This window comes from Delphinus delphis, chromosome 20 (genome assembly GCF_949987515.2).
Source record: "Delphinus delphis chromosome 20, mDelDel1.2, whole genome shotgun sequence".
NCBI classification, from domain to species: Eukaryota; Metazoa; Chordata; class Mammalia; order Artiodactyla; family Delphinidae; genus Delphinus; species Delphinus delphis.
In genome coordinates this window covers 23,416,576-23,435,751 of record NC_082702.1, presented here as the reverse complement: position 1 = coordinate 23,435,751, position 19,176 = coordinate 23,416,576, and the positions used below count along the sequence as shown (strand labels likewise).

The window sequence follows — 19,176 nt, the reverse complement described above, 5'->3', positions numbered from 1 at the left end:
GTGTGTATTACACACACACATATATATATCACATCTTTTTTATTCATCTGCTGTTAGATACTTAGGTTGCTTGCATATCTTGGCTTTCATAAATAATGCTGCTATGAACATATCTTTTTGAATTAGTGTTTTTGTTTTAGATATATATACCTAGGAGTGCAATTGCTGGATCATATGGTAGCTCTGTTTTTATTATTTGAGAAACCTCCATACTGTTTTCCACAGTGGCTATACCAATATACATTCCTACCAAGAGTGTACGATCTACATCCTCACCAACATTTGTTATTTGTGTTCTTTTTGATGATAGCCATTCTGACAGATATGAGGTCATATCTCATTATGGTTTTGATTTACATTTCCCTGATAATTAGCCAGGTTTAGCATCTTTCCATGTGCCTGTTGGCCATCTGCATTTTCTCTTTGGAAAAATGTCTATTCAGTTCTTCTGCCCATTTTTTAATTGTGTTGGTTGTTTTTTTGATGTTGAGTTATTTATATGAGCTGTTCATATATGTTGGATATTAATCCCTTATCAGTCATATCATTTGCAAATATTTTCTTCAATTCAGTAGGTTGTCTTTTCATTTTGTCAGTGGTTTCCTTTGCTGTGCAAAAGCTCTTAAGTTTTAATTACATCTCATTTGTTTATTTTTTGCTTTTATTTCCTTTGCTTTAGGAAATGGATCCAAAAGAATATTGCTGCAATTTATGTCAAAGAGTGCTCTGCCTATGTTTTCCTCTAGGAGTTTTATAGTATCTAGTCTTACATTTAGGTCTGTAATCCATTTAGAGTTTATTTTTGTATATGGTGTTAGAGTATGTTCTGATTTCATTGTTTTACGTGTAGCTGTTCAGTTTTCCCAGCACCACTTATTGAAGAGACTGTCTTTTCTCCATTGTATATTGTTGCCTCCACTGTCATAGATTGACTATAAGTGTGTGGGTTTATTTCTGGGCTCCCTATTCTGTTCCATTAATTAGAGTAATCATTTTATTTTAAAATATCAGTAATTAGGGGCTTCCCTGGTGGCGCAGTGGTTGAGAGTCCACCTGCCGATGCAGGGGACATGGGTTCATGCCCTGGTCTGGGAGGATCCCACATGCCGCGGAGCGGCTGGGCCCATGAGCCATGGCCACTGAGCCTGCGCGTCCGGAGCCTGTGCTCCACAACGGGAGAGGCCACAACAGTGAGAGGCCCACATACCGCAAAAAAAGAAAAAAAAAAACCAGTAATTCTAATAGGTTTAAAGATTACATGCTTTTGTAGCTATTTAAAACGTTGAAAATATTTATATTACTTTCTTAGAAATGAACTTCTAGGTATTAAGAGATAGTTTTTGTAAATTCTTTTAAGAGTCTATTGGAACAAAAGTTTTCAAGACCACTGGACTAGGCAGCTTAGAGAAGCATGCTAGACCCATCTTCACGCTAGACCTGTCTCCTAGTAACTGCTTTTACCTGGGTATCTTTTTTTTTTTTTAATAGTTCAGTTGTATTACATGAATGTTGTTGTTGTTGTTGTTTTTTAAATTAATTAATTAATCAATTATTTTTGGCTGCGTTGGGTCTTCGTTGCCGTGCGCGAGCTTTCTCTAGTTGTGTCGAGCGGGGGCTACTCTTCATTGCAGTGTGCAGGCTTCTCAATGTGGTGGCTTCTCTTGTCACGAAGCACAGGCTCCAGATACCTGGGCTTCAGTAGTTGTGGCACACGGGCTCAGTGGTTGTGGCTCACGGGCTCTAGAGCGCAGGCTCAGTGGTTGTGGCGCACAGGCTTAGTTGGTCCATGGCATGTGGGATCTTGCCAGACCAGGGATTGAACTCTTGTCCCCAGCATTGGCAGGCGGATTCTTAACCACTGCACCACCAGGGAAGTCCCTTACCTGGGTATCTTAAATATATGACAACTCATTGTAGGCTGATCATTGAAAAGTGAGTGGATTAGCAGTCATTTCTAAGAGCAGTTACCGTAATAGGCAACTAAAAGCTACAGTTGACATTAATTACATTTAAATTCATCCTTTGATAAATGCTGTTCTTTGAGATTAAAGATGATGATGCCTACAAATTAGAACACCTTGACATAATTATGTTTCCTGTTGGGGACAAACTAGTAATTGGAATTTTCTACAGAGGTCAAGAAATGTCAACAGATTCAACATGACTCAGAACTGCCCACTTTTTCATCTCTGCTGTTTCTTCTTTTGTCATCAGAGCAGTTAACATCTGTGACCTTGGCATTCAAATGGAGTTAAGGAAATTATAGTTTATATGGGTATAGTTGCTTGAAAAATATGGTGTCTGCTTCTTACTGAAAAACTATGTTGTGTATAAAGAGCAACATTAAAGGCAGAAGGAGAAATGAATTTTATTTTCACCTATTTAAGTTTTTAAACAATTTAATTATCTTAGGCAACTTAAGTTGTCAGTCATCTTAAAATGTACCATGAAAGAATCAAAAGCTCTTTCTCCGCCCACCTTTGGTAGTCATCAGAATGGTAAATAGACACTGTATATAAAATAAACTATAAGAATCTGCTAACTGCCTTTTAAGAGATATTACTGTAAAATATCAGAGTATAGGCAACAAGTGTAAAACTTAAAATACTATGAAGAACTTAAATATTAATTTGAAATGTTCAAGGTAGCAATATTACAATTAATATTTTATTATGAGTTGCAAACTAAAGTGTCCGATGGGGCCCAGAAGGAAAACAAAGTGAGTGAACACTTTGGGAAGCTTCAGAGTTGACCTGCCTGGAGACTCTAGCTCTGTGTGAACAGGGCCAGTTGCTTGCCAGACCTTCTGATATTTCAAGAGAAGTTGGAAATCCTGATTTTTATTTGAAATCTGATTTTTAATTTGTTTTACCTCTGAATTCAAACTTTTTTAAACAATGTGTAGGTCAAATAAAACACATTTTATGCTGAATTTGACCCATAGTCTGCTACTTTATGACTTTTGCTTTATCGCTGTTCTAGATTCTTCATTTGAAATGTACGTTTTGTTAAATAGTTCCTAAGACAAAATGTCACAAGTTAAGTTGAGGTTTTCCAAAATTCTAGCTATAACTTGTTTCAAAGCAAACCTGTAAAAAAATATGGGAAATTAGATCAGTAACTACTAGCATAGTAATTAAAGACAGCCACACGATTAACCTCATGGAGCTCAACTGTGTAAAATTTTGTGTTTTTTTAATTCATTTTCAGCATATAATTACAAATTTGTTGGGAACATGCGAAACTCTTCTGAAATGACTTTATGTCAAACTTGTCGTAGGATCTCTAGCCTGAGCCTGATTATTTTGTATGTAATTAAAAATACTTTAATGCTTAGAATTTAAAGAACTGATGAATAAATGGCATATCTTAAAGAGAAGTGAACCAATGATTATTAAATTGGACTTAATTGAAATTATTTTAAGCATTTCTGACCTTGTGTAGTATGAAAGAAAAACATGACATGAATGCTTGGTATTGAATTACCATACAACAAATTCTAAATATAACTTTTCAATGTGTATTAATATTTTCTTATTATCATAGCCCTATATTATGGGGTTTTAGTTAAAGTAATACAATCAAGTTGTAGGAATACTGCTTGGTTTGGTTTTTAGTGTCTTGTTTAGGTTATAGATGAGGCCCAATATGTGCTAAAAAGAATGTAGAAGAAGGTTACTGGGAAGAAGTTACTGTTTGTAGAACCCTTTGCATAGAGAAAATTTTCTCCTGTTGAATGCTTATTCTTTTTTCCAGAATCCACCTACTAATAACAAATTAGTCAATTGTTTCTTCCCACTTTCCAAACACTGCAAAACTAAATTCACAGGTGAACCTTGTTTGCTGTCTACTCAATTGGATACTGTGTTGACAGTTAACTTAGACTTAATTAGCCTTTAATTGCTCTTTGGAGATGACATATCTATGCTTCCGTATTGGACTGGAACATAATACTGTGAAAAAAATAGCAAATTCTAATTAGAAGTAGAGAAGAATAGGAGATGCTACTTAAGACTACAATTCAGTTCAGCCAGTATTTGGGAGCCAGGTCCTGGTTAGGCATTGTAGATACAAATATCTATGAGTCAGGGCACCTAGGATACACTCTCAGAGAAACAGTTCCTCAAGTAACTATAATGCAAACTAAAGTGCTATTACTAGAGAAAAGTATAATGGTGAAACAGTGAGAGAGGAGTAAAGGCCTTTTGGAGGAAGCTGATTTAAGTAGGGCCTTGATAAATAGGAATGCCTTTGACACTGGAGTGTTCTTCACTAGTGAGGAATTGTGGGGAGATGATTTTATTTAAACTTGCTCTTCTTTCTGTAGTTCCTAATAGTTTACCAGTATGACCTTCCTGATTTTGACAAATGCACTATGGTTATATTAGATGTTAACATTAGGAGTAACTAAATGAAGGATGTGTGAAAACTTAGTACTGTTGGTTTTTTTAGTGAGATAAAATTTGCATAACATTATTAAAATTAACCATCATTGTGTACACTTTAGTGAGATTTAGAACATTTACAACATTGTGCAACCATCACCTAGTTCCAGTGACTTTTCATCTCTCCGAAAGGAAACCCTGTACCCATTAAGCAGTCACTCTCCCTTTCCCCTCTACCCCTGCACTTGGTAGCCACTAATCTTCTTTCTGTCTCTAGGATTTTCCTATTATGGGTATTTCATATAAATGAAATCATACAAGATGTGACTTTTTGAGTCTGGCTTCTTTCACATAGAATAATATTTTAAAGATTCATCCATATTGTATCATGTATCGGTACTCCAGTTATTTTATGACTGAATAATATTTTCATTGTATGGGTATATGACATTTTGTTTATTCATTCATCCATTGGTAGATATTTGGGTTATTGTGAATACTGCTGCTAAGAGCATTCATGTACCAGTATTTGTTTGAATACCTGTTTTCAATTCTTTTTTTTTTTAACATCTTTGTTGGAGTATAATTGCTTTACAATGTTGTATTAGTTTCTGCTGTATAACAAAGTGCATCAGCTATACATATACATATATCCCCATATGCCCTCCCTTTTGCGTCTCCCTCCCACCCTCCCTATCCTACCCCTCTGGTAGTCACAAAGCACCCAGCTGATCTCCCCATGCAGTGCAGTTGCTTCCCCCAGCTATCTATTTTACATTTGGTAGTGTATATATATGTCAATGCTACTGTCTCATTTTGTCCCAGCTTACCCTTCCCCCTCCCCATGTCCTCAAGTCCATTCTCTACATCTGTGTTTTTATTCCTGTCCTGCCCCTGGATTCATTAGAACCTTTTTTTTTTTTTTTTAAGATTTCCTATATATGCGTTGGCATATGGTATTTGTTTTTCCCTTTCTGACTTACTTCACTCTGTATGACAGACTCTAGGTCCATCCACCTCACTACAAACAACTCAATTTCTTTTCTTTTTATGGCTGAGTAATATTCCATTGCATATATGTTCCACATCTTCTTTATCCATTCATCTGTCAGAGGACACTTAGGTTGCTTCCATGTCCTGGCTATTGTAAATAGTGCAGCAGTGAACGTTGTGGTACCTGTCTCTTTTTGAATTATGTTTTTCTCAGGGTATATGCCCAGTAGTGGGATTGCTGAGTCATCTGGTACCTCTATTTTTAGTTTTATAAGGAGCCTCCGAACTGTTCTCCATAGTGGCTGTATCAATTTACATTCCCACCAACAGTGCAAGAGGGTTCCCTTTTCTCCACACCCTCTCCAGCATTTATTGTTTGTAGATTTTTTGATGATGGCTATTCGGACTGGTGTGAGGTGATACTGCATTGTAGTTTTGATTTCCATTTCTCTAATGATTAGTGATGTTGAGCATCCTTTCATGTGTTTGTTGGTAATCTGTATATCTTCTTTGGAGAAATGTCTATTTAGGTCTCCTGACCATTTTTGGATTGGGTTGTTTGTCTTTTTGATATTGAGATGCATGAGCTGCTTGTATATTTTGGAGATTAATCCTTTGTCATTTGCTTCATTTGCAAATATTTTCTCCCATTCTGAGGGTTGGCTTTTTGTCTTGTTTATAGTTTCCTTTACTGTGCAAAAGCTTATGTTTCATTAGGTCCCATTTGTTTATTTTTGTTTCCATTACTCTAAGAGGTGGGTCAAAAAAGATCTTGCTATGATTTATATCAAAGAGTGTTCTTCCTATGTTTTCCTCCAAGAGTTTTTTGTTTGTTTGTTTGTTTGTTTTTGCGGTACACGGGCCTCTCCCATTGCGGAGCACAGGCTCGGGATGCACAGGCTCAGCGGCCACGGCTCACGGGCCCAGCTGCTCTGTGGGATCTTCCCGGCCTGGGATCTTGCCGGCCTGGGGCACGAACCCGTGTCCCCTGCATCGGCAGGCAGACTGTCAACCACTGCGCCACCAGGGAAGCCCCTTTCCAAGAGTTTTATAGTGTCCGGTCTTACATTTAGTTCTCTAATCCATTTTGAGTCTATTTTTGTCTATGGTGTTAGGGAACATTCTAATGTCATTCTTTTACATGTAGCTGTCCAGTTTTCCCAGCACCACTTACTGAAGAGGGTGTCTTTTCTCCATTGTATATTCTTGCCTCCTTTATCAAAGATAAGGTGACCATATGTGTGTGGGTTTATCTCCTGTGAAATTTTTTGTTCTAGTTCTGTGAAAAATGCCATTGGTAGTTTGATAGGGATTGCATTGAATCTGTAGATTGCTTTGGGTAGTATAGTCATTTTCACAATGTTGATTCTTCCAATCCAAGAACATGGTATATATCTCCACCTGTTTGTATCATCTTTAATTTCTTTCATCAGTGTCATAGTTTTCTGCATACAGGTCTTTTGTCTCCTTAGGTAGGTTTATTTCTAGGTATTTTATTCTTTTTGTTGTAATGGTAAATGGGAGTGTTTCCTTAACTTCTCTTTCAGGTTTTTCATCATTAGTGTATATCAATGCAAGAGACTTCTGTGCATTAATTTTGTATCCTGCTACTTTACCAAATTCATTGATTAACTCTAGTAGGTTTCTGGTAGAGTTTTTAGGATTCTCTATGTATAGTATCATGTCATCTGCAAACAGTGTGTTTTTCAATTCTTATTGGTATACATCTAGGTATAGAAATGCAGAGTCATATGGCAATTCATTGTTTGGCTTTTGGAAGAATTTCCAAACTGTTTTCCATAGCTAATGCACCATTTTATATTCCCATCAGCAGTATACAAGAGTTCTATTTCTTTTAGCAGTTTGAGACATCTGAGTTAATTTTTGGTATATGGTATGAGATAGGGGTATAAATTCATTCTTTTTCATGGCTGAAAACTTTGGAATTAATATTTATAAAAGATAATCATTCTCCACAGTGTCGGGAAAATATCACCCATGATAATATTAAGTTATTTTTCCTACACTTAAAGAATTAAAGATATAAATATAAGAGCTAAAACATAAAAGTCTTAGAAGAAAGCATGGGGTAAATTTTCATAACTTTGGATTTGGAAATGGGTTCTTAGATCTGACACCAAAAGAAAAAAGCAACACAAAAAAATTAGAACTGGATTTGTCAAATTAAAAGCTTCTACATAGCACAGGACACTATCCAGAAACTGAAAAGACTGTACAGAGTGGGAGAAAATATTGCAAATAGTGCATCAGTTAAAGATCTAGGATATAGTCTATATAAAGAACTCTTATTACTCAAAGCAATAAATAACCCAATTTAAAAATAGGCAAAGGGGGCTTCCCTGGTGGCACAGTGGTTGAGAGTCCGCCTTCCGATGCTGGGGACGCGGGTTTGTGCCCCGGTCCGGGAAGATCCCACATGCCGCGGAGCAGCTGGGCCCATGAGCCATGGCCGCTGAGCCTGCACGTCCAGAGCCTGTGCTCTGCAACAGGAGAGACCTCAACAGTGAGAGGCCCGCGTACTGCAAAAAAAAAAAAAAGAAAAATAGGCAAAGAATTTGAGTAGACATTTCTCTAAAGATATACAGGTAGCCAACAAGCACATGAAAACATGCTCAACATCATTAGACATCAGGAAAATATAAATCAAAACCACAAGAACCCTTCAGTAAGTAGCTATAATAAAACAAAGGGACAGTAGTAAGTGTTCATAATGGAATTAAAGTATTGAAATACCCATACATTGCTAGTGAGAATGTCTGATGATGAAACCACTTTGGAAAACAGTTTGACAGTTCTTTAGAAAGTCAAGTATAGAGTTACCATGTGACCCAGCAATTCTACTCCTAGGTATATACCCAGAAGAATCAAAAACATATGTAGGGGCTTCCCTGGTGGCACAGTGGTTGAGAGTCCGCCTGCCGATGCAGGGGACACGGGTTTGTGCCCTGGTCTGGGAAGATCCCACATGCCGCGAAGCGACTGGCCCCGTGAGCCATGGCTGCTGAGCCTGCGCATCAGGAGCCTGTGCTCCGCAACGGGAGAGGCCACAACAGTGAGAGACCCACGTACCGCAAATAAAACAAAACAAAACAAAAAACATATGTATATGTCCACATAAAAACTTGTACATGATTATTCATAACAGCATTTAATTGTAATAGCCAAAAGTGGAAACAAGTCAAATGTCCATCAACAGTTGAAAAAGATTTACAAAAAATATAGCCATGTAATTAAATATTATTCAGGGATAAAAAAGACTGAAGTAGTGACACATGCTACAGCATGGATGAACCTGAATATATTATTCCAAGTGAAAGAAACCAGGCACAAAAGGCCACATGTTATATGATTCCATATATATGAAACGTCCAAAATAGGGAAATCCGTAGAGCCAGAAAGCAAATTAGTGTTTGCCAGAGGCTTGATGGTGGGGAGAATGAGAAGTTACTAATGAATACAGAGTTTCATTTTGAGGTGATGAAAATGTGAAATTAGATAGTGGTGATGGCTGCACACTGTGAATATACAAAAACCACTAAATTGTACACTCTGAAAGAGTGAATTTTAGAGTATGTGACAGAGCTAAGAATAAGTGCGTTTTTAAAATATCTTGCATGCAGATATTTTTGTTTTAAAACAGTGCTCATTTGATGTTTGCCTTAAGAAAAAAATTTTTCTTTTAGGAATTTATCATGGCATCCTGCATTGACCATTAAAAGTAAAATGCGGATTCCACATTCTCATGCATTCATTGATCTAACTGAAGATTTTACAGCAGGTGAGTTGCACATAAATGTAAAGTATTTCTTTTAGGCTGCCAAAGGATGAGATTTTTACTGTTTTCCTAGTAGTCATTTGTTATTGAATTGAACATTAAGACCAAAATGTTAAAAGGTTATAAGGAAGTTAGTGATATCGGAAAAATGTAAAAAGTACTGGATGCAATAAATAAGTCTTTAGTTATTGTTTTTTGCTGTTTGTTAACCACATCAAAATTTGGATTATTGACTAATAAATGCTGTAAATTTAATTGTAAGAAAAATATTTACCTTATGTGTTAAAGAATTTCAAAGACTTCAAAAAAGTTTTATTATGGAAAATTTTAAATATAGAAAAGTAGGCAGAATAGTATGATATACGCACATTTAATCATTACCCAGCTTCAACAATAATCAGTATATGGCCAATCTTGTTTCATCTGTATAACCACCCATGAGCCCTCCTCCCACCCCGATAATTTTATAGGAATTCCCAAGCATTGTATCATTTCATTTATAAATATTTCAATCTGTGTCTCTAAATGATACAGACTTTTTTATTTTTAACAACCTCATGATCATTTCCAAACATTAAAAAATTTAACAATATTCTCTTAATAGCAAATACTTACTCACTATTCAAAATGCCCCAATTCTCTCCTAATTGTTTCTATCAAATTAGGAGCTAAATGATGTACATACATACGAAGAAAAAACACCTGTCTTAAAGAATTTCTCAAAGTGTGGATTTTGCTGATAGTGTCCCCGTGATGTTAATATGTGACTCTGTCCCCTGTATTTCCTCTAAGCCAGTGATTAGATTTAAGCAGCTGTTGATGATCATTGTCAAGTCCACTATTTCAAAAGGATTTACAAAATCATAGCACCCTAAATCTATCACTCCTCAACACATATTATCAGCTGGAATTTTCTATTTAAAACAGACAAACAAAAGGAACATCTATTATTATCTTTTTAGTCACCCGAAGTACAGTTGAGACAGGCAGGTTAAATGCTTAAATTTTCTTCCTTCTCATTTTTTTCCAGTTTTTTTTAATGTGGTAAAATACACGTAATGTAAAATTTCCATTGTGACTTTTTTTTTTTTTTTTTGTGCGGTACACGGGCCTCTCACCATTGTGGCCTCTCCCGTTGCGGAGCACAGGCTCCGGACGCGCAGGCTCAGCGGCCATGGTTCACAGGCCTAGTCGCTCCGCGGCATGTGGGATCTTCCCAGACCGGGGCACGAACCCGTGTCCCCTGCATCGGCAGGCGGACTCTCAACCACTGCGCCACCAGGGAAGCCCAACTTTCTTCCTTTTTAAAGCTGAATTGTATATAACCACATTTTGCTCAGCTTCCACATTTTAGCTGTTGTGAATAATGTTGCTGTGAACTTTCATGTACAAACATCTCTTAGAGATCCTGCTTTCAGTTCTTTTGGGTATATATCCAGAAGTGAAATTGCTGGATCATATGATAATTTTGTGTTTAATTTTTTGAGGAATGGCCATCACAGAAACTTTATCGTTTTACATTCCCACCAACAGTGTACAAGGGTTCCAGTTTCTCCACATACTTGCCAATATTTGTTATTTTCTTTTTTTTCATAGTAGTCATTCTAATAGGTATAATGTGATATCTCATTGTAGTGTGGGTTTGTTCTGTTTCTTTGGTTTTTTGCTGCTCCACGTGGCTTTCTGGATCTTAGTTCCCAAACAGGGATTGAGGGATTGAACCCGGCCCCAGCGGTGAAAGCACTGAGTCCTAACCACTGGACTGCCAGGGAATTCCCTCTTTGTAGTTCTGATTTGCATTTTTCCTGGTGATTAGTGATGTTGAGCACCTTTTCATGTCCTTATTGGCTATTTGCATATCTTTTTTGGAGAAGTGTGTACTTAAGTCCTGTGCCCATTTTTCAATTGGGTTGTTTCTTTAGTGTTGTTAAGTTTTAGTTAGTCTCTGTTCATAATATTGCTCCCTCATCAGATACATGATTTACAAATATTTTCTCTCATTCTATGGGATATCTTTTTACTCTGTTGATAGTGTCTTTGTATGCAAAAAATTTTTAATTTCATGAAGTCCAGTTTTTCTGTTGTTCCTTTGTGGCCTTGTGCCTTTGGTGTCCTATCCAAAAGGTCATTGCCAGATGCACTTTCATGAAGCTTTTGCCCTGTATTTTCTCTTGAGAGTTTTATACTTTTATCGCTTACATTTAGAGCTTTGAACCATTTTGAGTTAATTTATATATGTGGTGTTAGATAAGGTTCCAACTTCATTACTTGCATGTATATCCTGTTTTCCTAGCACCATTTATTTTTTTTTAATATTTATTTTATTTTTTTGGCTATGTGAGGTCTTTGTTGCGGTGCGCAGGCTTCTCTCTAGTTGTGGCATGGGGATTTTCTCTCTGTAGTTGTGGTGCTCAGGCTGCAGAGCGTGTGGGCTCTGTAGTTTGCGGCACTCGGGCTCTCTTGTTGAGGCGCTCAAGCTCAGTAGTTGGGGCATGCAGGCTTAGTTGCCCTGCAGCATGTGGGATCTTAGTTCCCTGACCAGGGATTGAACCCATATCCCCTGCAATGGAAGGCAGATTCTTTACCACTGGACCACCAGGGAAGTCCCATAGCACCATTTATTAAAAGGACTTGTCTTTTCCCCGCTTATCACCCTTGTCAAAATTCATTTGACTGTATACTCAAGGGTTTATTTCTGGGTTCTCTGTTATTTTCACTGACCTATATGTCTGTATTTATGCTGGTACCTCACTGGGGTTTTTTTGGGTTTGTTTTTAACTTTTTATTTTATATTGGAATATAGCCAATTATGTTGTGATAGTTGCAGGTGCGCAGCAAAGCGACTCAGCCATACATATACATGTATCCATTCTCCCCCAAACTCCCCTCCCATCCAGGTTGCCACATAACATTGAGGAGAGTTCCCTGTAGTACTATCCTGGTTTGATTACTACAGCTTTGGAATATGTTTAGTAATCGGGAAGTGTGAGTTCTCCAACTTTGTTCTTTTTCAACATTGTTTTGACTATTTTAGGAGGTCTCTTGAGATTCTATATGAATTTTAGGACAGATTTTTCTATATCTGTAAAAAGTGCCATTGAGATTTTGGTAAGGATTGTTCTGAATCTATAGGTCACTTTGGGTAGTATTGACATCTTAACAATATTGTCTTTCAGTCCATGAACATGCAATGTGTTTTCCTTTATTTGTCTTCTTAATGATTTCTTCCAATAATGTTTTATAGTTTTTAATTATATAAGTCTTTCACCTCCTTGGTTAAGTTAATTCCTAAGTATTTTATTCATTTTGATTCTATTGTAAATGAAATGTTTTCTTAATTTCCTTTGTGGATTTTTCATTGTAAGTGTTTAGAAATGCAGCTGATTTTTGCATGTTAATTTGTATCCTACTACTTTTCTGAATTCATTTATTAGTCTGAACAGGTTTTTTTTTTTTTGGTAGAATCTTTAGCGTTTTCTACATATAAGATCATATCATCTATGAACAGAGATAATTTTACTTTTTTCTTTCTAACTTGGATGCCTCTTATTTCTTTTTCTTATTCCTCCCTTTTTTTTTAAACAAGTTTTCAAACACTTCTAATCAGCTTTTGCAATTACATTTTTATATAGTATACTAATTGCAAATGAGTAAAGCATGCCTGGTGGTTGGTAAAAGTAATAAAACTTCCTTCCTTTAAAAGTATTTTATGAATTTACATTCCCAAAAAACGTGCAAGAGGGTTCCCTTTTCTCCACACCCTCTCCAGCATTTATTGTTTGTAGATTTTTTGATGATGGCCATTCTGACCAGTGTGAGATGATATCTCATTGTTGTTTTGATTTGCATTTCTCTAATGATTAATGATGTTGAGCATTCTTTCATGTGTTTGTTGGCAATCTGTATATCTTTGGAGAAATGTCTATTTAGGTCTTCTGCCCATTTTTGGATTGGGTTGTTTGTTTTTTTGTTATTGAGCTGCATGAACTGCGTGTAAATTTTGGAGATTAATCCTCTGTCAGTTGCTTCATTTGCAAATATTTTTCTCCCATTCTGAGGGTTGTCTTTTGGTCTTGTTTATGGTTTCCTTTGCTGTGCAAAAGCTTTTAAGTTTCATTAGGTCCCATTTGTTTATTTTTGTTTTGATTTCCATTTCTCTAGGAGGTGGGTCAAAAAAGATCTTGCTGTGATTTATGTCATAGAGTATTCTGACTATGTTTTCCTCTAAGAGTTTGATAGTGTCTGGCCTTACATTTAGATCTTAAATCCAGTTTGAGTTTATTTTTGTGTATGGTGTTAGGGAGTGTTCTAGTTTTATACTTATACATGTAGCTGTCCAGTTTTCCCAGCATCACTTATTGAAGAGGCTTTCTTTTCTCCACTGTATATTCTTGCCTTCTTTATCAAAGATAAGGTGACCATATGTGCATGGGTTTATCTCTGGGCTTGCTATCCTGTTCCATTAATCTATATAACTGTTTTTGTGTAAATATTATTTGCTACCTGTTTTTCAAAAAAGTTGAGGAGTTAAAGTGTAAAATACTTTTTTTTTAATTTTATTTTAATTTAATTAATTTATTTTTTAACATCTTTATTGGAGTATAATTGCTTTACAATGGTGTGTTAGTTTCTGCTTTATAACAAAGTGAATCAACTATACGTATACATATATCCGCATATCTCCTTCCTCTTGTGTCTCCCTCCCATTCTCCCTATCCCACCCCTCTAGGTGGTCACAAAGCACCTAGCTGATCTGCCTGTGCTATGCGGCTGCTTCCCACTAGCTATCTATTTTACATTTGGTAGTGTATATATGTCCATGCCACTCTCTCACTTTGTCCCAGCTTACCCTTCCCCCTCCCCATATCCTCAAGTCCATTCTCTAGTAGGTCTGTGTCTTTATTCCTGTCTTGCCCCTAGGTTCTTCATGACCTTTTTTTTTTTTCTTAGATTCCATATATATGTGTTAGCATACAGTATTTTTCTCTTTCTGACGTACTTCACTCTGTATTACAGACTCTAGGTCCATCCACCTCGCTACAAATAACTCAATTTCGTTTCTTTTTGTGGTTGAGTAATATTCCATTGTATATATGTGCCACATCTTCTTTATCCATTCATCTGTCGATGGACATCATTCCATTTATATTCACACACACACACACACACACACACACACACTCACAGACAGACTTGTTTTTTACAATTCCTTTTTGAAGAAAGGTTTATTTTACGTATATGGTTTTAGAAACTTAGTTTCTTTCAGTTCAGTAATATTAGATTTCCTTAATCAACACCAACTCTGCCTGTAAGGAATTTTTTTTTTAATGAAAGAGGAAGTGATTGTTGTCAGATGTTGGAAAATATATCCAAAGAGGTATCTCAGTAGATTTTACGTTTTATTTGAAAATGACATGAATACAAGTCATCCCGTTACAACAATTGGAAAATCCAAAAGTAAATATGTATAAATTCTTTAAAGCATACTTTTACTTGTTGAAGTACTGTTGAACTTCACTAATTTATTCAAAAAAGCTGTGGCTTGACGGGAGATGTGAACATAGATATGTGATTTCAGGATGTATTCTTCAAAGAAGTAACACCAAAACATTTTCACTTCTGTTTTACTCTCCCATCCTAAAGTCAATATCCAAGAGTGAAGAATGAAAGGGAATACTGGTGGAAATGCTGGCCTTAAGTACAGCTGTGAAATGGGTGAAACCTATCTTGAGGTCCCTTCATCTGTACTGTTCTTGGTCTCTCTCATCCTCTTGGGGCTCTGGTGACATTACTGTCTTTCCTTCAGCCAGCTGATGTTCTCAAACTGACCTCCATTTGCCCTGAATTTTCCACAAAGTTAATTTCATCCCTTGCAGTAAACTTTTCCCTTACAATTTATCCCAACAAAAGTTTTGCAGTGTATAATGCCTAGCCCAAGTGAAAACAAGGTAAAAGTTCGCTGCTACAGATTTTCCCTGGCCAAACAGGACATGCATTTCAAAAGAGGCCTTGGGATTCAAGGGATTCATACCTTGCTATTGAGGAATTAATTCCTGAACTTATTGTTTACCTGTGTCCTGCCTTATAGAGCATGTGGGTCATCAAAACCTTCTTATAGGTTTGCCATAAATAAAAGGAACAGTCTGAATCATTGATCATTTAAATAAGAGATTTATTATATTTAAATAAGAGATTTATTATATTTAAATAAAAGAAGACTCACTTTAAAAGGAATATCATAAATACTGGCATTAAAATTTTAACAGATTATAACATAGGTATACACAGGAAACATAACCTCTTTGTTTTCTAAAATCAAGGCTCTGTGCCTTGGGCAGGTATTGGAGAAATGGAATTTAAACTTCTCAATTAAAATTATGTATCTTGGTCTCTTGAGGGTTTTAATTTATTGGTTAAATTTTCAGTTTTTCTGGATATTAACCCATTTCTCTTCTCCTAGCAAAAATGGCAACTGGGTGAGCCTAAGGATAGGCTTATATGTCCTCAGGGAATTGGAAGAAGAGGTCTTTCTTTGTATCTCCTCTGAGGTTCTTACACAGCCATATTGATGGCCCTTGTGTATTAAGTGCCCTGCTGGTATTTGGCAGCTGGAGACCTCCTGATCTCTTCTCCTTGCTCAGTCAGAGCCTCACAGTCTGGTTGACTTGATCCTGCCTTGAATCTGATCCTGTTTTAATGGATTCCTCTGAAGCTCCACCTCTTCCATTCAGCCCTCTGACTTGGATTGTCCACTGTTCATCGTCTACCATGGAATTCATTTGCCTTCTACCATAGTAGTAGCCCTTGGAAGATCCATCGGCCCTCGGCTTGGCTACTGTTGATATTCAGCACAGGGGGTCTTAAGTCCCTTTGCCACACATGAAAATGAAGGGAAGTTTGAGAATACTAGGTTACACCCTCCATGCTCTGTTTTTGTTCTGTGAAGATAACCCCTGTACATAGCTATCATCTCAAAAGATAGGCTCCTCCCTGAATTCCAGTAGCAGGGTCCTGGTCTTCCTTTGTACTCTGCTTTCCTTTCAACTTCATCATTGTTATCCCCCTCGAGGTTGAACCCTCACATTAAGAGTGGTCAGGGAAACTGGCCTTGACTCTACTCTGTCTTCCTGCAATCTCCGACTCCTCCTCTTTACCGCAAGCCTTCTCATCGCTTCCCTAGGTAGCTAACATCCAGACTTGAGTTGTTTCTACCTGTGACTTAAAGTAAAATTTGTTCAGATCCTTAGGTTTTTCTTTTAATATGTAAACAGAATTCTGGGGATTTAGATATCTGTTTTCATTCTTAACAAAGTCTGACTTTAAATACTTTTTTCTGGATAGAGACTCAATAACTGCCATTTTTGGAAATCAAAAGCTGAATATTATCTCTTTTTTGCAGTCCTGCTGTAATAACCCTAATCTTTTCCTAGGCCAGCCGTTCTCTAAGTGTGGTCTGAGTATCCCTGAGGATCCCAAAGACCCCTTTGGAGGGTCCATGAGGGCAAAATAATTTTCATAAAAACTATAAGACACTATTTGCCTTTTCACTCTTTTCACTGTCATTCTTGCTCTCATTCTCTCACAAGTCTACAATAGAGTTTTCCAGAAATTTAAAAACATATAATGACCTCATCGTTCTGACGTCTTGTATGTGTGCTTATGTATTCTTATGTTTTAAAAATGTTTCAGTTTTAAGTTTTATAGTAAATTATATCAATAGATATAGCTCACATAGACAAAACCTCTTTGGGGTCCTCAGTAATTTTTAAGAGTTTAAAGAGATCCTGACACCAAACAGCTTGAGAACTGCTGCCCGAAGTAAATGGATGCTTCTAGCTAACTGGGGTCACTGTACAAAGTAATGAGAAAGAGTAATGTAATATCCTTCATACATACATACATTTATCAAGCAAAGATAAGATCTTGGCTGTGACAACTCAGGTAGATTATAACAATTTCTTTAAGCATTCCCCCACCCCTCTTTCTTGTTCCTGAAAGAGGAACAAGAAAGAGGGGTTATCATAGTCCTAGCATCTGACACACAGCCAAATGTAGGAACTTAGAGGCTGATCTATTGGTGAGGTGTTCAGTTCCTTCAGATGGGTTCTCAGAAGAATTGCTGAATCATATGGTAGTTGTATTTTTAATTTTTGAGGAACCTCCGTATTGTTTTCCATGGTGACTATACCAATTTATAATCTTACCAGGAGTGCCCAAGGGTTCCCTTTTCTCCACATCCCCAATAGCATTTGTTACCTGTCTTTTTTTTTAATATATAAATTTATTTTAGTTTTTATTTATTTCTGGCTGTGTTGGGTCTTTGTAGCTGCGCGAGGGCTTTCTCTAGTTTCAGAGAGCAGGGGCTACTCTTCGTTGCAGTGCGCGGACTTCTTATTGTGGTGGCTTCTCTTGTTGCAGAGCATAGGCTCTAGGCACGCAGGCTTCAGTAGTTGTGGCACGTGGGCTTCAGTAGTTGTGGCTCAAGGGCTCTAGAGCGCAGGCTCAGTAGTTGTGGCACACAGGCTTAGTTGCTCCGCGGAATGTGGGATCTTCCCGCACCAGGTATCGAACCCGTGTCCCCTGCATTGGCAGGCAGATTCTTAACCACTGCACCACCAGGGTAGTCCCTTTTTGATGCTACCCATTCTAACAGGTGTGAGGTGACATCTCGTTGTAATTTTGATTTGCATTTCAATGTGACCTGGAAATTTCTTTAATATCACAAATCCTTTTTCACTAATTCATCAGTTTCAATAATTATTTACTGAGCCTCTACTCTGCAAGGCATTATACTAGAAACCAAGGGATCAAAGATGAAAAACAAGATCTCCAGACTCAAGAGCTACAATGGTATGAATCTCAAGGATGTCATTATAGCAAGGCATCACTCTGTTCGTGCTGCATTCAGAAGTTTAAACTTGATTTTTGAGCATACTAATTTGTATCTTAAATGTTTTAAAATTCAGCAGAATTTCAGACCCAGATGCACTTTAATACTCAAGAGTATCATTTGTTCATAGTACATTTGATGGAGCTACAGAAGATTCTTATATTTTTTTCCTTGCACACCCCTGCTGATCTTGTGGCTTTAAGCATCATCTATATTCTAATGACTCCCAAATTTATATAATCTCCAGGCTGACCTCCCTCCGAGCTCCAAACTATAGCTCCAACTATTTACCAGCCATAACTACATCCATGTCTATGTCTGATAAGACATTTCAGACCTTGTTTCCCAAACTGCGACCTCCTCAACCCATAATCTTCCCATCTCACTCAGTGGCAGTCCCATCCTTCCAGTTCCTGTGTCAAAAATGTTGGAATCATCCTCGCCACCTCTTTCTAGCACACACAGTATCGAGTCTGTTATGAAATACTGTTTATCCTACTTTCAAAATATATCCACAACTTGACCACTTTCACCACCTCCACTCTAACCATCCTGGTCCCAGAAAAGGTCATTTCTCACCTGAATTAGTCCAGTTGCTGTTCCCCTGCTTCCAGCCTGTTTTCAACATGTGAGCTGCTATGATCCTTTAAAAATGAAAATCAGGTCATGTCACTCTTCCTAAGGTTTTCCAGTGATTTCTTTATTACATTAGAGAACTAGGCAAAGTGCACAAAATGACCTACTAGGCCCCACATACTTTGGCCCACCGTCACCTCTCTGACTTTATATTTTATTTTCACACTTGATGCCTTGCACTGAACACGCTAAACTCCTTGCTGTTTCTTAAACACTGCAAAGCAAGGTCCAATCTCAGGGCTTGGGTTGAGTAGCTATTTTCTCTGCCTGGAATATTATTCCTTCATATATCCATATCACCTCTGTTTTGCAAAAAGCTTTACTTTCTGTTTCAAGGTTCATAGGATTTGCTGGCAAAATAACCACTCTACACTCAGTTAAACAAGAATTTAGAGAGACTTTATTGAATTAACAAAGATTACAGTATACTAATTAAGAAAAGAATAGTATAACTAGGAAAGAAAAGACAGAGGTTT

The 19,176-nt window shown here is 37.1% G+C and overlaps 1 protein-coding gene across 1 annotated transcript in view; it reads left to right on the top strand.

Annotated features, from left to right (window-relative positions):
• Nucleotides 1-19,176, top strand: part of ITFG1 (integrin alpha FG-GAP repeat containing 1) — a 232,075-nt gene that overhangs the window by 18,406 nt on the left and 194,493 nt on the right. The window contains exon 6 of the mRNA XM_059999143.1: nucleotides 9,083-9,177. Coding sequence (XP_059855126.1) covers nucleotides 9,083-9,177 — 95 coding nt within the window. The remainder of the gene's footprint in view (nucleotides 1-9,082; nucleotides 9,178-19,176) is intronic.